The 23361-nt window shown below is 44.1% G+C and overlaps 1 protein-coding gene across 1 annotated transcript in view; it reads right to left on the reverse strand.

Moving 5' to 3' along the window:
• Positions 1-23361, reverse strand: part of LOC138568807 (ribonuclease kappa-like) — a 455985-nt gene that overhangs the window by 124331 nt on the left and 308293 nt on the right. Inside the window, exon 2 of the mRNA XM_069646580.1 lies at positions 19959-20038. Within this exon, the coding sequence (XP_069502681.1) occupies positions 19959-20038 (80 nt within the window). The remainder of the gene's footprint in view (positions 1-19958; positions 20039-23361) is intronic.

Below are 23361 nucleotides of genomic sequence, written 5' to 3' on the forward strand. Positions count from 1 at the left end.
TGAGCACACTGGCACAGGTAAACTAAAGATAGTCACATCTTCCATCTAGAAATAGCCAACACTGTGATATAGACGTTGGTTGGCCCATGCCTTACATCCATCTATACATATATATCACGCAGTTGCAAATACAATTGATTGACCCGTTTTAGGTATATGAACAACCTACAGACACCGCCGTTTGACTATATTGATATGAGAAACATCAAAACCTAACATTGGTAGTTTCCAGTTCCCACTACAACAACAGGTGCTGGATTCACAGCCTAACAGCCCGACATACACATGCTAGTTTTTTCATTACCATCCTTGGTAACAAGTCACTGTTATTTGACTCTAATGGGATTTTTGCCCCCAAATTACTGCACGGGTAACACCCATTACCATATGGATTGAATAATTGTCATGGTGCATGCTCCAAAACACTTGGAGCTGGCGGGCCTTTCCCAGTCACTGACACCCATCAGGGCTTATAAAGCCCCAAAGGGTAGTCCAAGGACTTCCTGGACTCAGTCCTGGCGCCGTTGGTGCCAGACTCATAATTTTCCATCTGGTAATGCACTACATGGGACTACATACAGCCCAGTCAAAGGGGGCTGAGTCATCTGGCTTATCCTGGGTGTGGCTGTGGGACTACTTTACCTGTGATCGCAGAATGAGGCTGGAGGGACTATTGTATTGGAACTACTTACAAGGCTATTTAAACCACACCCTACCGACAGAACACGCTTCGCGTTATTCTGCACTCCTGCAGCGTAACGCTCACCGTGTCTGCTTAGCTCCAGTACCTGAATGCCAGCAGCCACGCCCGTTCTGGAACTTCCATCCATCAGAATCTGAGAAGAGAAGAAAGAAACAGGAATTAATACTGAGTTTTCGACCTTAGCTGAAGGATACCATTTGAGTGGCCGCTCCTTCAGCTGCTCTTCAGTTCGCCGCACCTGCAGAAAAGAAAGCATCTGCAAGAACAGCTGATACTCACCCAGAGACCGCTTCCCTTGGGATTCCTCTGCAACGGTTCCTCCGATCGCCGCTCAGGAGCCACGCTGCTCCTGTTTGCAGGAAAGAAAGGAACACAGCAGGTTAGTCGCGCACCAGAAGAAACCATTATAGAGACATTTGGCGCAACTCACGAACGCTATACTCACCCGCTAAGAATCTGCTCAGCGTTGAAGGACGAGTCAAATCTTCATTAAAAAACTGCTCAAGACCGCGCCTGAAAGAAAGGTGAATACAAGGTTAAAACTAAAGACATTTAAGCAACTATTCCAAGCATCTATTGGTATAGGGACTTACCTGCTGAGTCAAGTAATTCAAGAATCCATTACACCCCCACAGGATCAGTGAAGGAACTTGATCCAGGGAGAGACTGCCATATTGCGCCCCTGCACGAGATCGCAGGACGGAGAGTCCTCCACTAAACAAACCAAGGTGAGGCTGAAGCAGAGAGGGGGCATTAGGAGGTTAGGGGAGGTGGGAACTCAACCCCGCTCCTCACGGTGCCAACATCCTATTTCGATCTTGTAGGCAAAAGCATTCAGGGAAGTGACATGAAAGGAGAAGTCGCGTGCAAGTCTCTCCATCCAGCTGACGCCAGGGCAGACATCATTCCTGCATCTTCGAGCGACGCCCCCGAGGAGATCAGGTGAGCGTGACAATAATGTGCGTCACTTCATACGCCAGCTTTTCTACTCTTTTGTTCTTTCCACCTAACAATTCATTCCACTGACGTTGGATTTACTAGCCAAGCCATCTCACTCGAGACTTATAACCATGACAATACACCATCTTCAACAATAGGTGGCGCCCCTTTCTCAGCCTGACTGCGTGATCTACAACATCATGATCACACGCAGCCATGCTATCACGTGGTCGGATATCCAATACCACGGCTAGCCATTGTATACACCCGATGATTCATGGGTAGGATTTGTAGCAACAGACGCCACTGCCCTACGGAACCGAGAGGAGCGCACATCCTGTGAGGTCTCTAACGCCGCAAGAAATAACCTGAGGTAAACTTCCACATATCTTTTGGCAATCTATTTTGTTTACATATATGGCGAGGCGACTTAGCGTTGGGCACAATATTCTTTCTACCCACAAGATAACAAGGCGTCTTCTCGCGGCATAAGTGTATTTACACAGTTCAATATGACTGCCCTACGGACGGCCCGGCGGGCACAACTGCACTGACAACAACTCGTACAGGTACCTTTAACCTGACCACACTACGAAGTTGGTACCTCTGCATAAGCGATCACACTTTGCCAGGATTTATTGCGTGGTCACTCAACATGGGTATTATTATTACTTTTGCACAACAGAAAAACGTGTCGATTTCCTGCGATTCAGGTGGAGTCACACTTACCAACAGGACTACCTAACGGACGTCCGGCAGCCCTACCTTTTCTGATTACATTTTCTGCAGGTACTTTCAAATTTGACTACATACTTAGTACGTACCTCTGTAAAAGCAACTTACAAGATATGTGGATCGGGTCATTATACAATCCACAGATGCGTGGTAAGCACGCAACTCTTTGATCATATGCACCCTCTCTTGCAGCTTGAGGAAGTAAAATGATAAACACTACATCTCATGCAACTTCACGAAAGTTTGTAACATAAACACACTTATAGCGTTGTCATGACCCGTATCCCTGACCCTCACTGGCAAGTCAACTTCCCAGCTAAGGCCAGGTTCTGGGCCTCCACTATGGCCTCAAGGGTCTTTGCACCTCATCCAAGACTCTCTTGGAAACAGTCCTGGCGCCTTTGGCACCAGGTTCATAATCATTACGGAGACCAACATTAGGATGGGACTATTTTACATGGGACTACTTTATTTGGGAACTTCAGCCAACATGGAGGCACTCACATAGATCAGGTACTAAGAACTGAACTATGCGGTATAGTGTTTAGGATGTGGCTGGGCTTGGGACTACTTTATTTGGACTACTTTACCTGATACTATTTAAACCACACCCAAACAGCAGAACACGCTTTGCGTTATTCTGCTGTTTGCAGCGTGATGCTCACCGTGTCTCCAGTGTTCCTTGATGCTCGCGTATCCTGACACCACGGACCTGAAGAGAAAGAGAACATTGTTAACATAATCTTACCTGCGAGTAGCCTCCTGTCTTGGATTCCTCGTCAGTAGCAGATCCGCTTACCTCAAGAAAATCGATCCAGCGAAATCCATCATTCCAGCGTCTCATGTCTTCTAAACACAGCAACCTACAAAGAAGAGAGAACAAGACAACATTAGAGAGCATCTATTCACATACTCTTCCGAACGAGGAAAACCACAGGATCCTTACCTGGTGAGTCGTCTCCTGGTCCTGCACCATTTCGGAACTTCACAGCGGCCTGTGAAGAAAGGAGAAAAACACAGGTTATCAAAAAGGACAAAACAGCCCCGCGCATCGCGCATTATTCACCGGACAGCATCGTGCTCACCGCGCCTTCACTAGTTGGCTCGTGCCCATCACCAATCTGCACGCCAATGCCGAAACATCTTCCATACCTAAAGGGGAAGAGAAAGAAACTGACATTATTCTCTAAATACAGAACAAGAAAGAAAGCACTAATTACAAAGACTGTTAAGCAGCAAACCTACCTTGTCAAAACGGAGTCGCAGCAGGCCTGGACTCCGGCAGGGCTCGCACCAGTGAAGCAACTTGGTCGCAGCACGCCCTCCACAACTACGTGCCCCTGCCACAAGGAGCAGGACGGAAAGCACACCTTATAAAGAATCAAGGTGAGGAGAAGACCCCGGGGGAGGTTTCGAATCCAAAGGAGGTGGGAAGATACACTACAGGAGACAGTTAAGTCTTGAATCCCATTATCCTGTATTTCAGGTCTCACCTTCATCTGAGACATTACCCAGGGATCGGGAAGAGGGTTCGAGTTGCAAGCCATCCCACCAGGGCTGAGTGGCGTCCCCGTGGATATCAGGTGAGCGTAACAAAAGTACAGTCATCTAGACCGTCACCTAAAGAGAACCATTCCAGGTGGGCAAATTCATACTGCATGTGGACGGCAACGCGCCTCGATGCATGCTGCGATGACATTTAGCTTTGCGAGATCAGGCCTTATTGCAAATAGTCAAGTGTGTGGTCACTATGAGAATGAGGTAAACCACACACTGGACTCAACCTTAAGTAACCATTAATGGACATTATTTACCAGCGCCGATGTCACGGATTGTGTTTAAGTAGGATATCTGATAGCTGTTTCTTTAATTTGAGTGTGTTTTGGACATACTAGATACTAAGTATTGCCCTTTCTAATTTGTGTAGCCTCAGCAACCACTGCAGTGACCCTGGAATAATTTTCTTTTTACAGGGCCACTGCTTCTATTTCACATACTGTACAGCAGTACCAGAAAGGAGGATTTGAGCAACCAGCAATCCATCCTTTTTTTTCTTTTCCCCTTGTCTTTGCCAGCTCACTCTGGTACCCAAAAGAAGACTGTCCTGAAGAAAGTGGGTAAACACTTGTAAATACCACTGAAACCGGTAGAGACAGAACCTTAAGCAATTACCGGTTCTAGCTTCCGCACTTGGGTGGGTGTCCCTTTGGCACTCCATCTCACTGAGGAAGGGGCTATTTTTGTCTTCAGTCCATTTGTGAGACACCCTAGTAGAACTAATATTCCAAGGGTTGGGTTACATATAAGAGTTGGGTAAAACTTTCTGTACACGGTTTTATTAAACTGATGACCCAGGTTATCTTTTATTAACATCTACACACTCCTAGTCATTTCTACTGGTCAATAAAGATGTACTTTTACCACAAGTAGCGTGACATTAGATATGCGATTGTGCTACATCATTTAGCTCCTACTATTTCTACTGCATACTTAACCCTCACTATCACCTTCTTCTACCTATTACCGCTCTACTGATACTTCTACTCACTACTGCTCTCTACTACCTACTCCACTTCCAATATTATCCTTTACTCCCACTACTACTTAACTACATACTCCTTCTTTCTCACTTGCTATTTTGCTATTCCCACTACATCCACATATCTCCACTCCCAACAACTACCCCAGCCAATACCACCACTAACACTCCACTGCTGCTACTCTACCTCTACTGCTCACACTTTCCGCTCTCACACTCAAACACTCTACAGACCTCCCTCTTAACAAAAGCCCCTGCACTCCAATCGCTCTCGCCTCCTCTGGTCTCTTGGACGACTCCATCACCACCTTTTGTCCTCGTCCTACTAACCCACACTGAATCATTCATATGCAACTACTTAAATACCCCATCCCCTCCCAGGATTGGCCACTTACCGTAACCAATAGCTAACCTGACCACAGGGGGTGTGTCATAGGCAGTGCTAAGGAAAGGCTTAAAAGGGTCTGTATGCCCCACCCTTTCCACCATGGACCCTAATGGGGTCCAGGGACATTTGATATAAAACGTGAGGTTGCACTTACGTTCTTCTCTTCTTAGTACTTCACCCAAACAGTTCTCCATAAGCACCACAGCACCTATCCCTTACCCTCCTCCCCTCTGCACTTGCACGTTCTGAACACTCACAAGGCATAGTAGGTTTGTCTCCCCTCCCTGTTAGTCTCACAATTTGTTTGTACTATTAATTCAATTATTTATCTTAGATGTAATTCATTGTCTACCTCCCCTGTCCCCACCCTGTCGCCCTGTGGGCATTTTTAAACAGTTTTGCTAGTTGTATAAGCCCCAATAAATAAATACATAAATAAAAGGCATGCATGGGCCTTTTAATATAATATTTATCCCTGGTGATGTAGTGGAGTAAATAGCCTTTTAGGAGGTCTTCATTTAATCATAAAATTTCCCTGGTGGGTTAGTGGAGCTTTCTTGTGTGTGCGGGCTCCAGTCACAAACAAAACTCTCAGCCTGAAACACCGTACTAACACCATCAATGTCAGGAGGCTTTTGACACGTTTTATAGGCATGTTGTAGGAGTCATTTCTTTTGGTTTAGCTTTATTCATGTCATATTACAGCATGTTTTCTTCTCTTTAGACTATCATAAAGTGTGGGTGCCAGACTCTAAACAGAGTAGAAACCCACATTCTATTTCTTTTTTTCTTCACATATCCTCCAGCTCACTAGCTAATTAGTATGCTTGGAATGGAGGCTGTGATCCCTGTAAATACAGTATTCCAGCCTTCCCTTTGTGATGTGCACACACTGGGCACTGGTCAAGGAGACATGGACAAGTTGTGTCATAGAGATCCGTAAATGAGGCTGTCCTTTATTTCCCTGGACAACTTCTAATAGTGGTAGAGTCCTTAGCCTTGCGCTCTGGCTCTGTTGTGTGCTAGGCCACCTCGCCCTCAGAGGCCTTCACCTTTGGTGGCAGAGACCTACCACAAAACAAAATAAAATAAATAAATAACACAGAACTCTCTGGTGTGAGCGGTACCACTTAATTGATATATAGCCGTGAGCGCACTGAAATGAGCGAAGGACATTCATTCACTACAGTATTATAAACAATACTTTAATTCAATTACATATATAATTATTCCAACTTTTTCATGCAGTTTTATTTGGGCAGTGCTGTAAATGAGGCTAAAAAGCTGGAATTTGAGAGATTTCTATGGAATGCTTGATTCAAATGGGCTGTTGGGATGCATAAGGATTGGTAACTGTTGGTGAAAAGGCGAATAAGGGCAAACAGGATCTAAACAGCCAATACCATGGGACTTTTTTCTGTCCTTGATACTAGATTTACTCTCAGGATACCCGGACGGCTACCCTTCCAATCATGGAACAATAGCTACATTTCAAAAACTCTGAAATATTTATTGAACAAATACCTACAGCGCAAACTCAATACACCGGTTTACTGATACTGATATATTTTATTTCTAACTTCACTTAAATTGGCTATGGAGAGTAGAGTTTATATCTTAAATAAATAACTGCCACCAGAACACAAGTGCTTGTTATTAACAAACAAAGTTGTGTAGCATGAAATCTTGTGTATAATGTACGATAGTGATAACAAATTCAATTCAATTCAAAACATTTATTACATATGAGAATTGCACATGTATAACACTTTCTATCATGATTCAGTATTTACAAATACATTCATACTTTCATCATGTAGTATACAACTAAATATCAGTCTCTGGTTTGCATTTTAAACTAACCTCAAATTGATATCATACAGAAAGGAAGTACATCCCTAACATTAATTAAGGGTGTCCACGGGGCATTACTCCTCCTCTACTAGATCCCTCATTATATAGGACTACTTCAGAATATAATTTTCAAGTTAACAAATTGATTGAAAATCAGCGACTAGAGGTCTCCGCACTGCGGGCCAGGCGGACATAGTGTCCCTATATGCTGATGACGCACTGTTGTTTATTCGCTCTCCCTCCTTCAACTTACCCCCAATACTGGAGGACGTCATTCATTTTGGCCGAATCTCGGGCCTTAAGGTGAATTGTTCGAAATCCACACTCTTCCCACTCACGGAGTGCACTCTCCCCCCACCGGACACCCAGGGGTTCACATGGGCTCAGTCCACGATTACCTACCTGGGGATAGAAGTAACGCGCCATCAAGCGCTGACCTTCAGGGAGAACTACCAGAAGTATCTTACACATCTGTCGTCTAAAGTCCTAGTCTGGGACAAACTCCCTATAACCCCCGCAGGCAGAATTGGTCTACTGAAAATGGTTGTGTTGCCTCAACTACTTTACAGGTTCACCAATATTCCCTTGTGGCCAGGGGAGGGCTTCTTCCGTGAGCTGACCCGCACTGTCAATTCCTTTCTTTGGCACTCGGGTGCGGTTCGCCTTAAACTTAATACCTTGTCTACCCCTATGACTTACGGGGGTTTTGGCGCACCCAATTTCCTCAATTACTGGCTGGTATCCCAAATCCAATATACATCCTACTGGTTTAACACAACAGACCCCCCCCCACCCCCCACATGTTAGACTCGAGAATCTTTCAGTCTGCTACCGCGACATCCGCTCCCTGGTGTTACAACCCGCCCCCCTGGAGCTGGACTCCCAGAGCCCGGGTGCCTGCACATCCCTGGCATTGGCGAAAACATGGAGGCTGACCGGAACTGCTTATGCCTTTCATGGCAACCTCCCTCTCTGGAACTTCCTTCCAGGGGTCCCACAGATGCCACCGGCCATGGTCCGTCGCTGGGCTGAAGTGGGATATGAGTTGCTGCGTGATGTGTTTGATCAGGGTATATTCGTTGAATGGCCTGACCTCCCACTGTCCTTAAGGAGTGGCCAGTGTGTATGGCTCCAATATTCGTCCCTTCGTAGGACCCTTAAACTTAATTACCAGATGTTCCCAGCATTACCACCGGACGACCCTGCTATCGAGGAACTCACCTCCCCGTCGCCCACTAGAGGTAAAATATCTAGACTATACACTATGCTGCAGTCCAGATCTATTCCAGAGTTCACTAAACTGAAGCGAGCGTTGGAGGCAGACCTTGGTGTTGAAATGTCGGATGAGCGCTGGGAACACTTATGCGAACGCATACACCGGGTGTCTTTCAACTCCCGTTTCAAGCTGATTCAGTTTAAAGTACTACATAGGTTCCACTACACCCCGATCAGATTACACCACATGTCCAGTGATCACCCCTCTAGCTGCCCTAGATGCGGTCAGGATACTGCCGATTACATTCACATGATTTGGTCCTGTCCCCGCCTCTCACAGTTCTGGGAGGGAGTTTGTTCGACGGTATCTGCTATGATCGACCACCCCATCAATCCCTCCCCGGGGGTATGTCTCTTCCATGACCTCCCAGGCCTCTCCCGGAATTCCAAAAAACTAGCTGGCCTCTGCATGCTTCTCGCGGTACGATCCATCCTACTTTGCTGGCTTCGCCCCTCACCTCCCACACATGCCCAATGGCTAAGAGCGGTCACGTGGGCCTCAGACTCTGAGGAAGCCTGGTCTCAGCTACAGCCCACTCACTCCAGGCCTAGGAATATCTGGCTCAGATTCCGATCTTATATGTCCGACCTGAATACGACACCGGATACATCTCCCCCAGCTTCCTCCCCCACTAGCTCGAGTCCTCACCCCTATCATTGCTCTCTGTCATCCTGCCCATGTTATAAAAATGCCCAATGGTTATGTTTATGTATGAAGCAACCTCTGTATGTCTATATTGTGTACATCTGTATTCATATTGTAATTGCCTGGCGCTGTTCGCCTGTGTTTTGCTGCCACGCTGAATAAAAAAAAGGTTTAAAAAAAAAAGAAAATCAGCGACTATGTTAGTAGTCTTGAATATTGATCACTTGCAATACATAAACCATAAATGGACATGATTAGCTAATGATACAAGACAGAATGCAAACAATAAAATATAATGACTTGCAAAGGAAGCAAATACCTTGTTATTTCTGTGCATTGGGATTGGGTAATCTAATATCCCAGCTGTAAATGGAAAAAGTTCCAGTGTGACCTAGAAGACAGAAATATTCTACATAGATTTTGTAATAGTCTATGAGGAGGCGTTTCCTAATAAGAAGGGAGTAGTTTCTTAACTGTAACTCAATTTCTCCAGCGTTGATATCTTCCATGGAGTCACATGCTGTGAATATTCCCCGTCGTCAGGCTGGGAAATCCCTGGTAACTTTAAAATAGTAGTTTCCCTATGGAAAATGCATTGACACCTTGCGTGTCCCATCAACGTCATTATGGGTGCTTTGGGCAGCCCCAATGGGACGTAAAGTGTATAGCTCTGACTCCGCAGCACCCCCTCAGATTTATACCTCTCCAAAAGGAGGAAAGTCCTAAGCAGGATGTTTGCCTGAAGGGGAAGGCTGGAGGGCACATGTGAATCCATGAAAGATACCAACCCTGGAGAAATGGAGTTACAGGTAAGAAACTACTCCCTTCTCCAGCATTGGATCTTTCATGGATTCACATGCTGTAAATAGACTTTGTAGCAGTAGAAACACTTGGAGGTGCATATCAGGCAAACAGGACGCAAACCTTTAGTGATATGACAAAAGAGAAGCATATAACCTTAAGGTAAAAGACTGGAGTAGAACGAACCCCGGAAGATGCAGGGCTTTCCTTACTGGAACAGGCATTGGAGGACTGCTCGTCCCATTTGTACATGTTCATCATGTTGTTGATGCAGACAGTAGTGCCTGGTAAACGTATGGGGCACTTCCATGTTGCTGCCTGGCAAACGTCTCTGATTGATACTCCCGCCCATAGAGCTGCTGAGGCCGCCGTGAACCTTGTGGAATGAGCTCTGGGAGCTAATTGTAGGGGTTTGTTTGCTTTTGTGTGACAGAAAGATATAGTAGAAGCAACCCAACGTGAGATACCTTCCTTTGAAATTGACCTTACTTTATTGGAAGGCCCAAAAGCCACAAAGAGTTGATTGGAGTATCTGAACGATCTTGTGCGATCCAAATAGTGCTTTAAAGCGCTCTTAACATCAAGAGAATGTAGAGCCTTTTCGGCCGGGGTGGAAGCATTAGGAAAAAAGGTTGGAAGAGAAGTGGAAGTGTTTTTATGAAAATCCGATGGACTCTTTGGAATGAAATGTGGATTTGAAGAGCCTTGTCCGTCATGAAGCGCAGATATGGTGGGTCGATACCAAAGCCTGAAGTTCTGAAACTCGTCTCAAAGACGTAATGGCCACTAGAAAAATGACCTTCCAAGTGAAAAATTGAATCTCAGCTGCTGATATAGACTCGAAAGGAGGTTTCATGAGGGCTGTTAAAATTAAGTTAAGACTTGAAACAGGGGAAAACCTTTTCCTTGGTGGAAAGGTTTGGAAAAGGCCCTTTAGGAAATATTGTATTAATCTGTCGCTGTAAAGCGGAGTAGACGTTCTTTTGTGTGGAAATCTTGATATCACGACAGGTGTACCTTGATAGAAGACACTGCCAAACCTTCTTTCGCTAACAACAAAAGGTAAGGAAGGAGTTGCTGAGGTGTCACGCTTAATGGCTGTAGGTTAGGTTGCTGTGCACACCAAGCGCAAAACCTTTTGCACTTTCAGCTATATGATGTGTTGGTTAATGGAGCTCTTACAGCTGCCAAGATACAGTGACAGCGTGAAGGTACATTTAGAATTTCAAACTCGGATTGGACAGGAGACATGCAGTCAATTTGAGGGAGCCTCGGTTGTGATGCCATACCATCCCTTTATTCTAAGATAGGAGATTCGGCTGGGATCCTAGATGGAGCGGATTGTCGACTGCCAAGTGAAGCAGTTCTGAGAACCAGGTGTGCCTTGGCCAGAACGGGGCTACTAGAATGATCTTTCAGGGAACTTTGTGAATAATTTTACAGTTTTCTTTAAGAGAGCAAAAGGGGAAACCGCGTAGGCAAACATCCCGGTCCAAGGAAAGCAGAATGTGTCTCCCCAGGAGTCCAGATGAGGGATACTGCTGGCAAACTGCTGGCATTGCTTGTTTTGGGGGCTGGCAAAAATGTCTAGAGAAGGCAGGGCCCATTTTGCGAACATCTTTGCCACTTGGGAGCTGTTTAGTTGCCACTGTGGGTCTGGAGGAGTCCCTGCTGAGGGTCTCTGCCTGTTTGTTCTGTATGCCTGGTAGGTGGAAAGCCAGGATTTGAATTCTGTGGTGGATGGCCAGGTGCCTGATGGTTTGTGCTTCCTGGAATAGGATTTCTGAGCGTGTACCCCTCTGCTTCCGCAGGTAGAATATTGTGGTTGTGTTGTCCGTGAGAACCCGCACCACTGAACTCTTGATGAGGGGGAGAAAAGATTTGAGAGCCCAGTGTACTGCCCTCAACTCTAGGACGTTGATATGTAGTGAGGTTTCCACAGGTAACCACAGGCTATTGACTTGGAAGCGGTACAGATGAGCACTCCATTCTATTTGTGAGGCATCAGTCATGATGGTGTATAGGAAGTCGGGTTCCACTAGGGGCATGCCCTGTTTGATGTTGGAGGGTTGAGTCTACCACTCTAAAGCGTCTGCCAGAGGCCGGGAGATGATACTGTGTCCAACGAGGAGCCCTGGCCCTCGGACCAGCTGGATGAGAGGAATTTCTGTGCTGGGCGCATGCGAAGGAGACAGTTTGGAATAAGAGGGATGTAAGATGACATGGTACTGAGGAGAGACATGAAAGAACAGATCGTGACGGATCTGTTCGGTGTAAAAGAGCCTGCTAGGGCCAAGAGCTTCCCTATTCATTCCTCCGAGGGTTTCACTTGATTGTGGGCTGTCTGGAAGTGTGCTCCCAGGAAGTCAAACTCTTTGAGTGAGTCAAGCAGGATTTGCTGTAGTTGATGGCGAAACCCAGACGCTGTAGTAGGTGCTTTGTGCTGTTGAGAGACTCCAACGTCTGTTGGCAAGTCGTTCCCTGGACCAACCAGTTGTCCAAGTACGGGTATACATGATGGCCCTCTCTTCAGAGGTAAGCTGCTACCGGAGCCAGACACTTGGTGAACATTCTGGGAGCCGATTTTAAACCAAAGGGAAGAACCAGAAACTGGAAATGGCTATTGACCAAGGAACCTGAGGAATTTCCGGTACTTTGGGTGCATCGGTATGTGAAAATATGCATCCTCAAGGTCTAGAGACGCTAAAACCTCTCTGGCTGCACTGCTCTTATCACGTCTTGCAACGTTAGCATCCTGAATGTTTGTCTTCTTATGTTCTTGTTCAGCACCCGCAGGTCTAGAATCGGGCGCCATTTTCCATTCGGCAACTTGACCACAAAAAAACAGAAATATGTGCCCTTTCCTTTAGCTGAGAGGGGAACCCTCTCGATGGCCCTTTTTTTTTTAGCATGAGACGTACCTCTCATCGTAAGATGTGAAGGTGAGATTGAGACTTTTTATGGGAGGAATGGGATGTTGTGGACGTTTGAACTCTAAAAAGTGGCCGTACTGGATAGCATCTAGCACCCATTTGTCTGTGGATATTGAACGCCACTCGTTGCGGTGGAACGCCACCTTCCCTCCTATCTGACTGTCCCTGAGGCAGTCATTGCTGTGCCTTGTTTTGACGGCCTCTTTGTGAAGCAGAAGATCCCCGTTTCCTTTGACTCTGGTAGTCCTTGTTTTGTTGGGCGGTTTGGAAGGTACGTTTGTAAACTTGGGAATAGTATGTGGATCTGTTGTATCCCTTGTTGTCATGAGAACATCAAATCTTGAGTTCCCGGAGACTCCACGAAATGAACGAAAGGGGCAAAAGGATCTTCTGCTTTGCAGAGTCATAAGCGACCGTGCTGTGTCCAAGTCCGCTTTCATGGCCTTTAAATCTTTGTCTATCTTTTCTCCAAAAATATTCTCACCCTCACATGGCATGCCCACTACTTTGTGCTGCACCTTCTGGTGGAAATCCGTGCAGCGAAGCCAAGCCTGGCGCCTAAGAACCACCCCGTTGTTAATCTGTTTGAAGCCAGTCACGGTCTGAAACACTTCTGTACGAGTGCAATACAAATAAAATATCAATAGTCTCGGCCAGGTCCACAGCAGAGTTTAAGCTATGGTTCAAATCCTCCTCCTCCTCTCGTACCAAAAGCATAGCCTCTTTCCTTTGCTGTTCTGGTAAGTGGTCCAAAAGTGGGGCTAACTGGTGCCACATTTCGCGGTCGTACCTTGCGACGATGGCCAAAGAGCTTGCTGCTTTCACGGTCGTCGCTCCTACTGTAAGAACTTTCTTCCCGAACGCATCCGTTTTACGATTATCATTGTCCGGGGGAGTGGCACACTGGTGTTGAGGGCGTGCCTTCTAGCTAGCTGCAGCTGACATCAGAGACTCCGGCGTTGGTTGTGATGTAAAACACTTTGGCGTGGATTTTGGAGCTTTACATTTTTTCTCCAACCAAACTTTTACAGTTGGTTCAGTAAATGGGTGTTTCATTGTATGGATGTCCTCCTGGCATACATGATCCAGGATTGGAATCGAAAAGACAGCTTTTCTTCTTTTTCCCATGTGATTGAATAAGAAGCAATCCTTCTTTTCCTGGCAGGCCTTAGCCATCATGGAATGGAATGCTCCTACCTGGCGCATCCTGGTCAGGGTCCGTGTTCCAAGTGTACGCTCTCATCAGGGAAGAGGAGACCGTGGAAAGGGTGTCCTATTGAGCAAAGCCCTGGTCTTAGTCGACAAGTTCTCCCTCTTCCTGCTCCTTGCGTCGCAGATTAAATGCTCTAGGGGACAGGGCAGGAGGTCTAGCCGGGATTGCCGTCTAGGGCGAGCACCCTGGTCTCAAAGAGAATCAGAAGCGTCCTTCTGTCGTGGTGTAATCCGTGGGCTTTCCAATGGTTGGACTGTAGGAGGGTGAGGAAGGGGGAAGCCTTGCATCCAGCTGCCCGAGAAGAGACTGCAGAGCAGAGAGTAACTGCATAGAAAGTAACAAATTGGGGATTCATGAGAGGATAGTGTGGTGGGACAATGCCCATGTCTGCTGACGTGGATGGTAAGGAGGGTGTTTGAGTTATCTGTTGCAGGCCCAAGACAGATGGGTCTGGAAAAGGTGTTTGTGAACCTCCTTCCTGCGGATCTGACTCGAAAACTGCCTGATCGTCATAAGGAGGAGCCAATTTCGTGTTGTAGAATCTCCTCTGGTAATATGATTGGGGACCTTTCTATAAGAGGTTGTTCCGTAGAAGCAGTTGTCTGCATTAATCTGCCCTTGGGGGGACAGAATTTCCAATACAGGATGCTCCGGCTCAGCAGAGAATGTACGTTTCACCATGAATTTTTTCTTCGTTGTCGACGAGGCTGTCGTTGACGGAATGGGCGTCGACAGAGTGGTCATCGACAGGACGCTATTCGACAGAGTGGTCGTCGACGGAATGGTCGTCGACGGAATGGTAATCGATGAAGCAGTCATCGTCGATGCAGACGAGAGACGAGACTTTGATGATGGTAAGGCTGACGTCGACGTTGTCGTCATAGCCGTCTTCAATGGTGAAGGAGACGGTTTGGATGACGACTTGGATTTCATGTGATGTTTTGTGGACTTGTGGCTGGATGAGGATCTAGGGGACCCCGATGTTGCCAGTGGAAGAAGATTTCTTCAGCGACGAGGGTGAGGACGTTGGCCTCGATTTAGCTTTCTCTTTTGCTGACAAAGATTTTTGGGCCAAGTCTGAGGATTTTAGCAGTATGAGCCCTTCTCCCTACGTCTCTCTAGGCCCTTTTCCCTTGGTCTCTCCGGGTGTAATCTGGAAGCGCCCTTCAATGGGCATTTAGGGAGAACCTGTGACCCTTCGCCAGTAGATGGAGGCCTTTTTTGAGGTAATGAATGCTCGGCCTTATCGTCCTCGGTTTTTTTGTCAGCGGTTCCTCAAATCTTGATCTTTGGTGAGATGGCGACCTCTTGTCTGAGGGAGTGGTTGCCCTGCCCCTGCGTGATGAGCCAATCTCTGACGCCGGGTAGGCCCCCTTATTTAGCCAACAGATAAGGCATCTATTTCTGTCCTTTATGGTTTTTTGTGAGAACCCTTGACGGATATCACAATTTTTGGCCGAATGGTTTGGGTACAAACAAGACAGGCACAGACAAGTGCCTGGCCCCCTCATATACATTCTTAAGGCTGCAGGTCTCACACGGCCTGAAAAAGGATTTCTTCAGACCCGAAGATTCCATAACAGGGCCGGATTCAAGCTTTTCCAACGTCGCAAGACTAGAAACAGACAATGTTGAAGTAAAGAAATGTTTTCTCAAATAAATAAGAATTCTCTCAGGATAGAACTCAACGTAATCCCAACGGTTTGGGAGACGGCTGAAATCTGAGGGGAAGCTGCAGAGGCAGAGCTATACACTCAACGTCCCATTGGTGCTGCCCAAAGCACCCATAACGAGACTGATGGGACACACACGAAAACTACTATTTTAAAGTTACCAGGGTTTTCCCAGCCTGACGACGGGGAATATTCACAGCATGTGAATCCATGAAAGATCCAATGCTGGAGAATAATAATAAATGGGTGACCTAAGGGAAATGAATAATGCTACTGTATTAATGTTGTCCAATACCAATAGGAAATTGGTAGGCTGATGTAATTCAAATGTAACCATTTCTCTTGTATCCCTCTCGAAGGATAAAGCTGTAATATGAATATTTGATCTTTGAGCTCATTATAATTATACTGCAGATGGTTCAAATATTGAGAGGATAACTGAAGCATTTTAAAAATGTTCCTTACCTACTTAAGAGGAAGATTGGGGGAATTAAGAATTTCCTGTCCTAATGACCACCAATTGTGAACATGCCAAAAAAGTGTGTGTTTTATGGGCATTTCTTTCGAGCCGCATACCTGCCATCTTGGTAATGGTAGCAGCTTTGGTTACCATTCCAAAAAGTGGCACTAATCACAAAAAATTGAGTTTGTACAAACATCCAGCCTACAAATAGTTATCACCCATGATAGGGGAACACCAAGGTTCTAAAAACAGATGAATTGGGAAAATCACTTATCAAGGTATTACATAAATTAAATCTTTACTGATGTGTCCTTATGGATCTCAAAGTATTGTAGATATGTTACCAATATTTCTTACTAAATTATCAACAGTGCGAGGTTTTATGATGTTTATCTGATATCCACAAGATAAAATAATGTACTTATTATGTAATACCCTTTATAATTCAAAGTTTCAATTAAGGCTGTGACTATGGTGTTGTGTTAGGAAAATTAATGTCTGTTCTAGTCTGCAAATTTTTCTTCAATACTTGATTGGTTCAGACCTTTGACCTTTAGTATCACTGTCATTGTATTGAGGTGATGCTTCTACAAAATGTTTTACCAGAGGGGCTGTAAGTATTTTCTTCTTAATAATACGTGTTTACACCTTGCAGGTAGTTTTGCCAAAATAACATCAGCCACTAAGGCATACAATCATGTAGATTGCATTGTTCATTTCACAATTTAGGAAATCTAAAGGAGTGCCCAAGGAGTCTATAAACCAATGTAAATGTATTTTAGTGAGTGCACATACTATGCATTTACTGCAAGTGTGATGTCCCTATAAGAGATACAAACTCAACCTCTCTGTTATTGTCTTTGGGGTGTTGACATAAATCTACTTTGTTCCTGACCTCATTTTTCATGACTATTAAACAAATGCTGGTGCTTTTCTTGAAAGCAAAGATGAGAAATTATTAACCAGTTTTTTTCAATGATATCTTCGGTTTTAAATGACACGTTATTGTAAGTGTTTACACATACTATTTGGCCCTTAGGTTTTTCATTCAATCTTGGTGTTAACAATGAGTTCCTGTCATAGTACAAATCTCCCTTCAGTGAATTGTTAACCAATTGTCTAGGGTAACCTCTCCATTAATTTGTTTGAATGTCTGCCTCTCCTCTGAAAGTGATGAAGTAGGTGCTGTGTGGCGTTTAGGTCTCAGGAAACAGCAATGTGTGTGTGTGTGTGTGTGTGTGTGTGTGTGTGTGTGTGTGTGTGTGTGTGTGTGTGTGTGTGTGTGTGTGTGTGTGTGTGTGTGTGTGTGTGTGTGTGTGTATATTTCAGATGCTGATTCCTTCCATTTTGCCATTCTACAAATTCCATAGCTGTAGACATGTAGCCTGTCCAGATTATGAGAATATTGTCATTCCTTAATGTGATTCAAATAAAGATTGGTGTCAGGATATATCTAGTTTAATTCAAACATTTCTACATACAAATTGGCAAGACTGGGGGCCATGGCTGATCCCATAACAGTTCCTTCTATGTGTTTTACAGTATGTATTAAGAATTTGAAAATGATTATTCGTTAATGCTGTAGTAATGCACTATAGTATGAAGTTGTTGGTAAACAAGTCATATCTCTCTTTTAGTCGTTCTTCTACAACTTCTAACGTTGCCTGTTGCACAATACTTAATTCGATGATTCGATGTCAAGACATTACAAGATGTTCTCAGTATCATTAGAAGGAATATTATCCAATTTGTGTACAACACTCATTGAATCTTTCAGATGTGACTTCTTTTTTTGGACTAAAGAGTTTAAGAAATAGTTTCAATAGTTTGAGAGAGGTTCCAATATTTGAAGAGATCCCTGAAAGAATAGGTTGTCCAGGAGGCTCTATCAAGATCTTGTAGATTTTAGGTAGTATCTGAAAAGTTGGAACAACTGGTTTCTCATTGATCAAGAATTCTGATTCTTGTTTATAGAGCCGGCCCTCATCTGTGGCTTTTGTTACCATTTCCGTAATCAATTTGGATAATTCACGACTAAGGTTCAAATGCGTTTTGATTACTGTGTTTGTCTGATAAGACATGGGAACATTCCTTGATGTAATCTAACCCTGTCGAGAATCACTATGGCCCCTCGTTTATCGCTTTCCTTATGATTATCTCAGAATTATTACCCAAGTTATTTAGAAGGTCAGAATCCTGTTTATTGATGTTAGACAACATTTTTGTTTTTTGTTGCACCAGAATAGCAATATTTTCCAGAACCTTTTTCTCAAATAACATATTCTTTAGGAAATGATTGTGGTGGGAGGACAATATAGATCGCCTAGGTAAGCCTGTTGTTTCATCTTCTGGTATATTAGGTCGGTTTTGGAAGAATACCTGCAGTCTAATCTTCCTCATAAACCAGTAGCATTCTGCTCTAAACATAAATGGGTGATGAGGCTTTGTGATTACGAAGCCTAAACCTTGATTTAATACCTGTTATTCTTCTGCATTTACATGAGTATAGCTAGAAAGGTTTATTATTACCTTCTGCTGCCTCTTGTAATCTTTTGTTGCTCTGTCCATTCTTGTATGTTGATTCCCCGGTCTAAAAACCCTTACCTCTGCCTTTGTCTAGGACGTCATGAGCTATGTTCTCGGCTATTACTGCCACGTGACCTGTAAATGTGTTGAGCACTCTGGTCCTCTGTTTGTTTGTTAACAACTAGTACTTGTTATTTCTTTTCCTGGTAGCAGTTACACTTAAAGTGAAGCCAGAAAAAAAATGTATATGTATCAGTAAACCACTGTATTGAACTTACATTGTAGGTATTTTTCTATACCCTATTTCTAAGCTTTTGAAACTTTTCCCTCTCACCGTAAGTTTCAAAGATCATGTGCCACCCCCATTGGGCTACAGCAAAGTGATGGTTGTACATACTCAGAATAACATTGTGAATCACACTTGAGTTAGGAATAGTTAGATTGTACCAGTATGTATGCTAAGTGAGACATATCCTCATGAAAGTTGGTATTTACTCATCCCACTAGGGAACTGTAGGGGATGAAGTGATGTGTGTGTTTGAGGTCCCGCATGTGCACGTTTTCGCAGTTGGGACTCCCACTACATGGATACAGTAGCTGACTGATTGGATATGACAATGGCACGTGAGAATCCACTGCACACCTCAGTCTGGGCATGTCAATGCCGCAGGGGACATTGCTTGACTCACACTCTATCAAAAACATATAATAGGCCCCAAAGAGACACTGATGCACTCCCAGGGCATCATATCATGTGATGGCTAAAGAAAGCACTGACCCACTCACAGTCAATCAGAGCAGGTCATGGACATTGAGAAGATAGTGATATGCTATCATAGGATATCATTAGGTCATGGGCACAAGGGTAGACACTGATCCACTTCAGGTACAGCTGAGGATATCATGGGCATCGGAGGACAGTGATCCGCACTACTCCATCTCAACCAGATACATTGATTGGGTACATTTCACTGTCAGCTTCTATCTTACTTATTATTGAATGTGTGGGTTTGAATAAATGAATACAGAGCCGGGCTTGATTTCCAGGTTTGCTTTACCACGCAGTTCAGGAAGAATGTATAATACCAAGGAGCTGGTATTTAGGGTGTGTGGTAAGGTATCACAAAGGGTCTGGAGGAACCCCGTGAACGCAGAAATACTGAGATGCATTGGAGGAACTCTGAGGCATTGTCAATACAAATGGAAAGCATGCAAATTCACTTGTGCGTTAAATGTTAGACACATTAAGAAATAGTGAAAGCAAACATACTCTTCAAAGTCCTTCTCTGTAAAGGGGACATCCTCGATAAGCACGGCGGAGTGCATGTTGAAGAATATCCCAAGCAGTATCTGTGAGGAGTGAAAGAGCAGGTCAGGTCAGCAGCTGGTGAGAAGCAAAGCAAAATGCGAGCAATGAGGGGAGATTGTGCCATATGGGTAAGAGATTGCTCACCACACATTGCTTAAAAATGGTGTGAGCAACCGAGTGAAGATTTTCCTGAAACAAAGGCGTAGCTTTCATAGAGCTGTGAGCTCTGAATTGCCTTGTACCAGTAAGGCCATGATGTGCCAAGGTCATCATTCTGAACAACTTTCACACAACACATACTTCAATAGTATTTCAACCCTACCCTCCTGTCACAGATTACCAACGCCTAGATTAAACCGGTCAACAGAATTTGGGCAGCAGACAATTACACACACACACAGACACACACACACACACAAACACAGATGTTTTACCTACCTTGTGGGGACTATGTGTGGGTACCCACCTTGTGGGGACTAACCCTTCCCAATGTTTTAGAAATGGGTTAATGGGTTAATAGCAGAACTAGGTTCAGAAAAAACTCATAACACAGGATCCAACTTGATTTTACAAAAATGCGTATTTTTACTCGCGTGTACGGTACCATCTTTGTGGGGACTTGAACGCGTGTTACCATCCTTGTGGGGACTTACTTTATTATTCTTATTTGGGATGATGCACCACAAGCAAATGGAAAAATGCTTACTTTATAGTACTCGATATACTACATGTGAGTACCTGCCTGCATCATAGCTATCGCAACAGATGGATTTTGATGGTTTGGCATTTCCCACAAAATGTTTAATTTGCATGAGAAACTTAAAAAGGCACTTAGATTCTGGCATAAAGCACTGTTATAAACACTCAAAATGTTCCAGAAAAGATAACTGCGACACGTGAGATGACTTGATTGACCCAGGCTGACACACTGTGGCCAAAAAGGAATAAAGAATTAAAATTCAGATTTCATTCTTTCACAGGCATGATCTTCCCTGCTAACTCATATCTGCTCTTTAGAAATGGTGTATTGAAAATGATGTTGCTTTCTTGTTTTAGAATGTGTATACTAATAGTGGAGTTGACTTTCCGATAGGGGTCATGTCTGATTATGGAAAAGTTACATTTTCCACAGAGATCATGTGCAATAATCATGAAATAGTCCCCACAGAGACAGTGTGTACTTGCAATCATGTTGAGGTCCCCACAAGGACGGTGTGTGATTACAATGTTGATAGGTCCCCATAGAGATGGTGTGTGATTAAGACTATACTCAAGTCCCCACAGAGACAGTGTGTAATCATGATGCTGTTAAGCACTTCAGCATTAGCCACGATATCATTCTAAATAAAATACAAAAAAAATACAAATACAAAATATGATCTCCACAGATATGGTAACTGATTATGATGACGCTAAAGTACCCACAGAGATGGTGTGTGATTATGACAACACTAAAGTCCCCACAGAGACAGTGTGTAATTATAATCATGTTAAGCGCTCAGGCATTAGCAGCTATAGAAATCTAGATGAAATACTAGAAATGTACAAGTACAAAATAAGGTTTCCACGGATTTGGTAAGTGATTATGATAACACTGAAGTCCCCACAGAGCTGTTGTGTCATTTCTAAGATGTTGAGGTACCCACAGAGATGGTATGCGATAATGATATCACTAAGTTTCAGTGATGTTTAGGTCCCCTCAGAGAAGGTGTGTGATAAGAATATTGTTAAAGACCACGAGGGGTCACACAGAGGTCAACAGAAAACTGAGACTGAAACATTTGAGTCTAGTATGCAACTCCTCAATGGTTGTCCTAATAAATCATCTCCCCTTCCCAATCTAAAATGATGTACCCCTCCTTCTCCTACCTTCTTACACTACACACACGTATTCCACCCCACACATGGCCGCCTTATGTCTATTAATACCAAATTAACCTGATGCAGACTTGCCAAAGCTCTCATCTCTGTTTATTTGACTCGCACCCTAAGGAAGCGGCAAATCAAGCATCAAAGTGCTGTCATTTAATAGATGTTGTGCTCTCCCGTCTGGATAAAAGAGAAATCCAAGTGCTACTGTCACAAACCACACAGAACCATACTGGCATTGAGGACTTAGGCACTGCCTCTGGCCTCCACACATTAATAATGCTGGTTTTGCATATGATTCCCCCTCTAACCCACTGAGACCCCAACCCCACCAGTTTTCTCAAAATATTGCATGCAACAAAACCACCAAAATGCGAAAGGTTCACTATGGAAGACCACATTTCTGTTCACTTATTGAGTGTGAAAATGATATTGAAGTCCCATAGATATGGTGTGTGATTATAAAGGCTTTAAGGTCCTCACAGAGTTTGTGTGTGATGATGGTGATGAATAAGTCTCCACAGCGAGGGTGTGTGTTTACACGGGTGTTCAAGTCCCCACAGAGATGGTGCATGATAAAAATGAGTTTGAATACCCCACAGAGATGGTGTTTGATTACACAGCGATGTTTTGTTTGATAAGGTTGCTATTAAAGTCTTCATAGTGGTGGAGTGGGATGATAATGATGTTACCGTCTGCACAGAGATGATGTGCGGCAATGTTAAAGTCAGAGATGGTATATAACAATTTGTGGTAAATGGATCTTGTATAATGTGCCTTAAGCTATTTTGGTGGCTTCATGGCATTACGCACTGAAATAGAGGAAGGTGGGGATTGGTGGGAGCACAGCAAATGTGATCTGCGAATCCTGAATTGTTAATTAATACAGATGTGGAAGTACATGCTTTGCTTTCTGGAAACTGATAAGATACAGGGCGAGTTGGACATGTGGGTTATGTGTTGACATTTGGGCCCTAGATGTGTTGTTCCATGAAATAATAACAGGATTCATCTTATGAAGATGGGTAGGTGTGGCAATGCAATATTGGGAATCACAGAAAAGATCAGGGTAGTTTTCCCTTGTGGGTGTTATGACTGGCCATGCCACTGTGAGGGGAGTTTTAGTTGGTTGATATACAGAATTTAAGATGAATGAGGGAGTGTGAAGGTCAATAACATCACAAAAAATAGTTTAAAGACCCCACAGAAATGCTGTGTGGTGTTGATAAGGTTAAAATCTGTGCAGAGATAGTTGATGATGGGAATGTCAAAATCACTACAAATGTGTTCTAAGGTGGACATGTTTAAGGTTGTATTTTGCCCTCATTGTTAGTGTGTGATGATGGTTGTCTTGCACATCGCATAGACAAGTTGTTGAGAGATGATGGTGATTGTGTTGGTCCCAGAAAGGTGTTGTGTGATGACAGGAAACTGAGGAAGCTGAATTAGAAGTCGGGTGTCAGTGATCCATAGTCACCAAATTAGTATGTAGACC

The sequence above is a fragment of the Ambystoma mexicanum genome, chromosome 1p (assembly GCF_040938575.1).
Source record: "Ambystoma mexicanum isolate Mex_15411 chromosome 1p, UKY_AmexF1_1, whole genome shotgun sequence".
NCBI classification, from domain to species: domain Eukaryota; kingdom Metazoa; phylum Chordata; class Amphibia; order Caudata; family Ambystomatidae; genus Ambystoma; species Ambystoma mexicanum.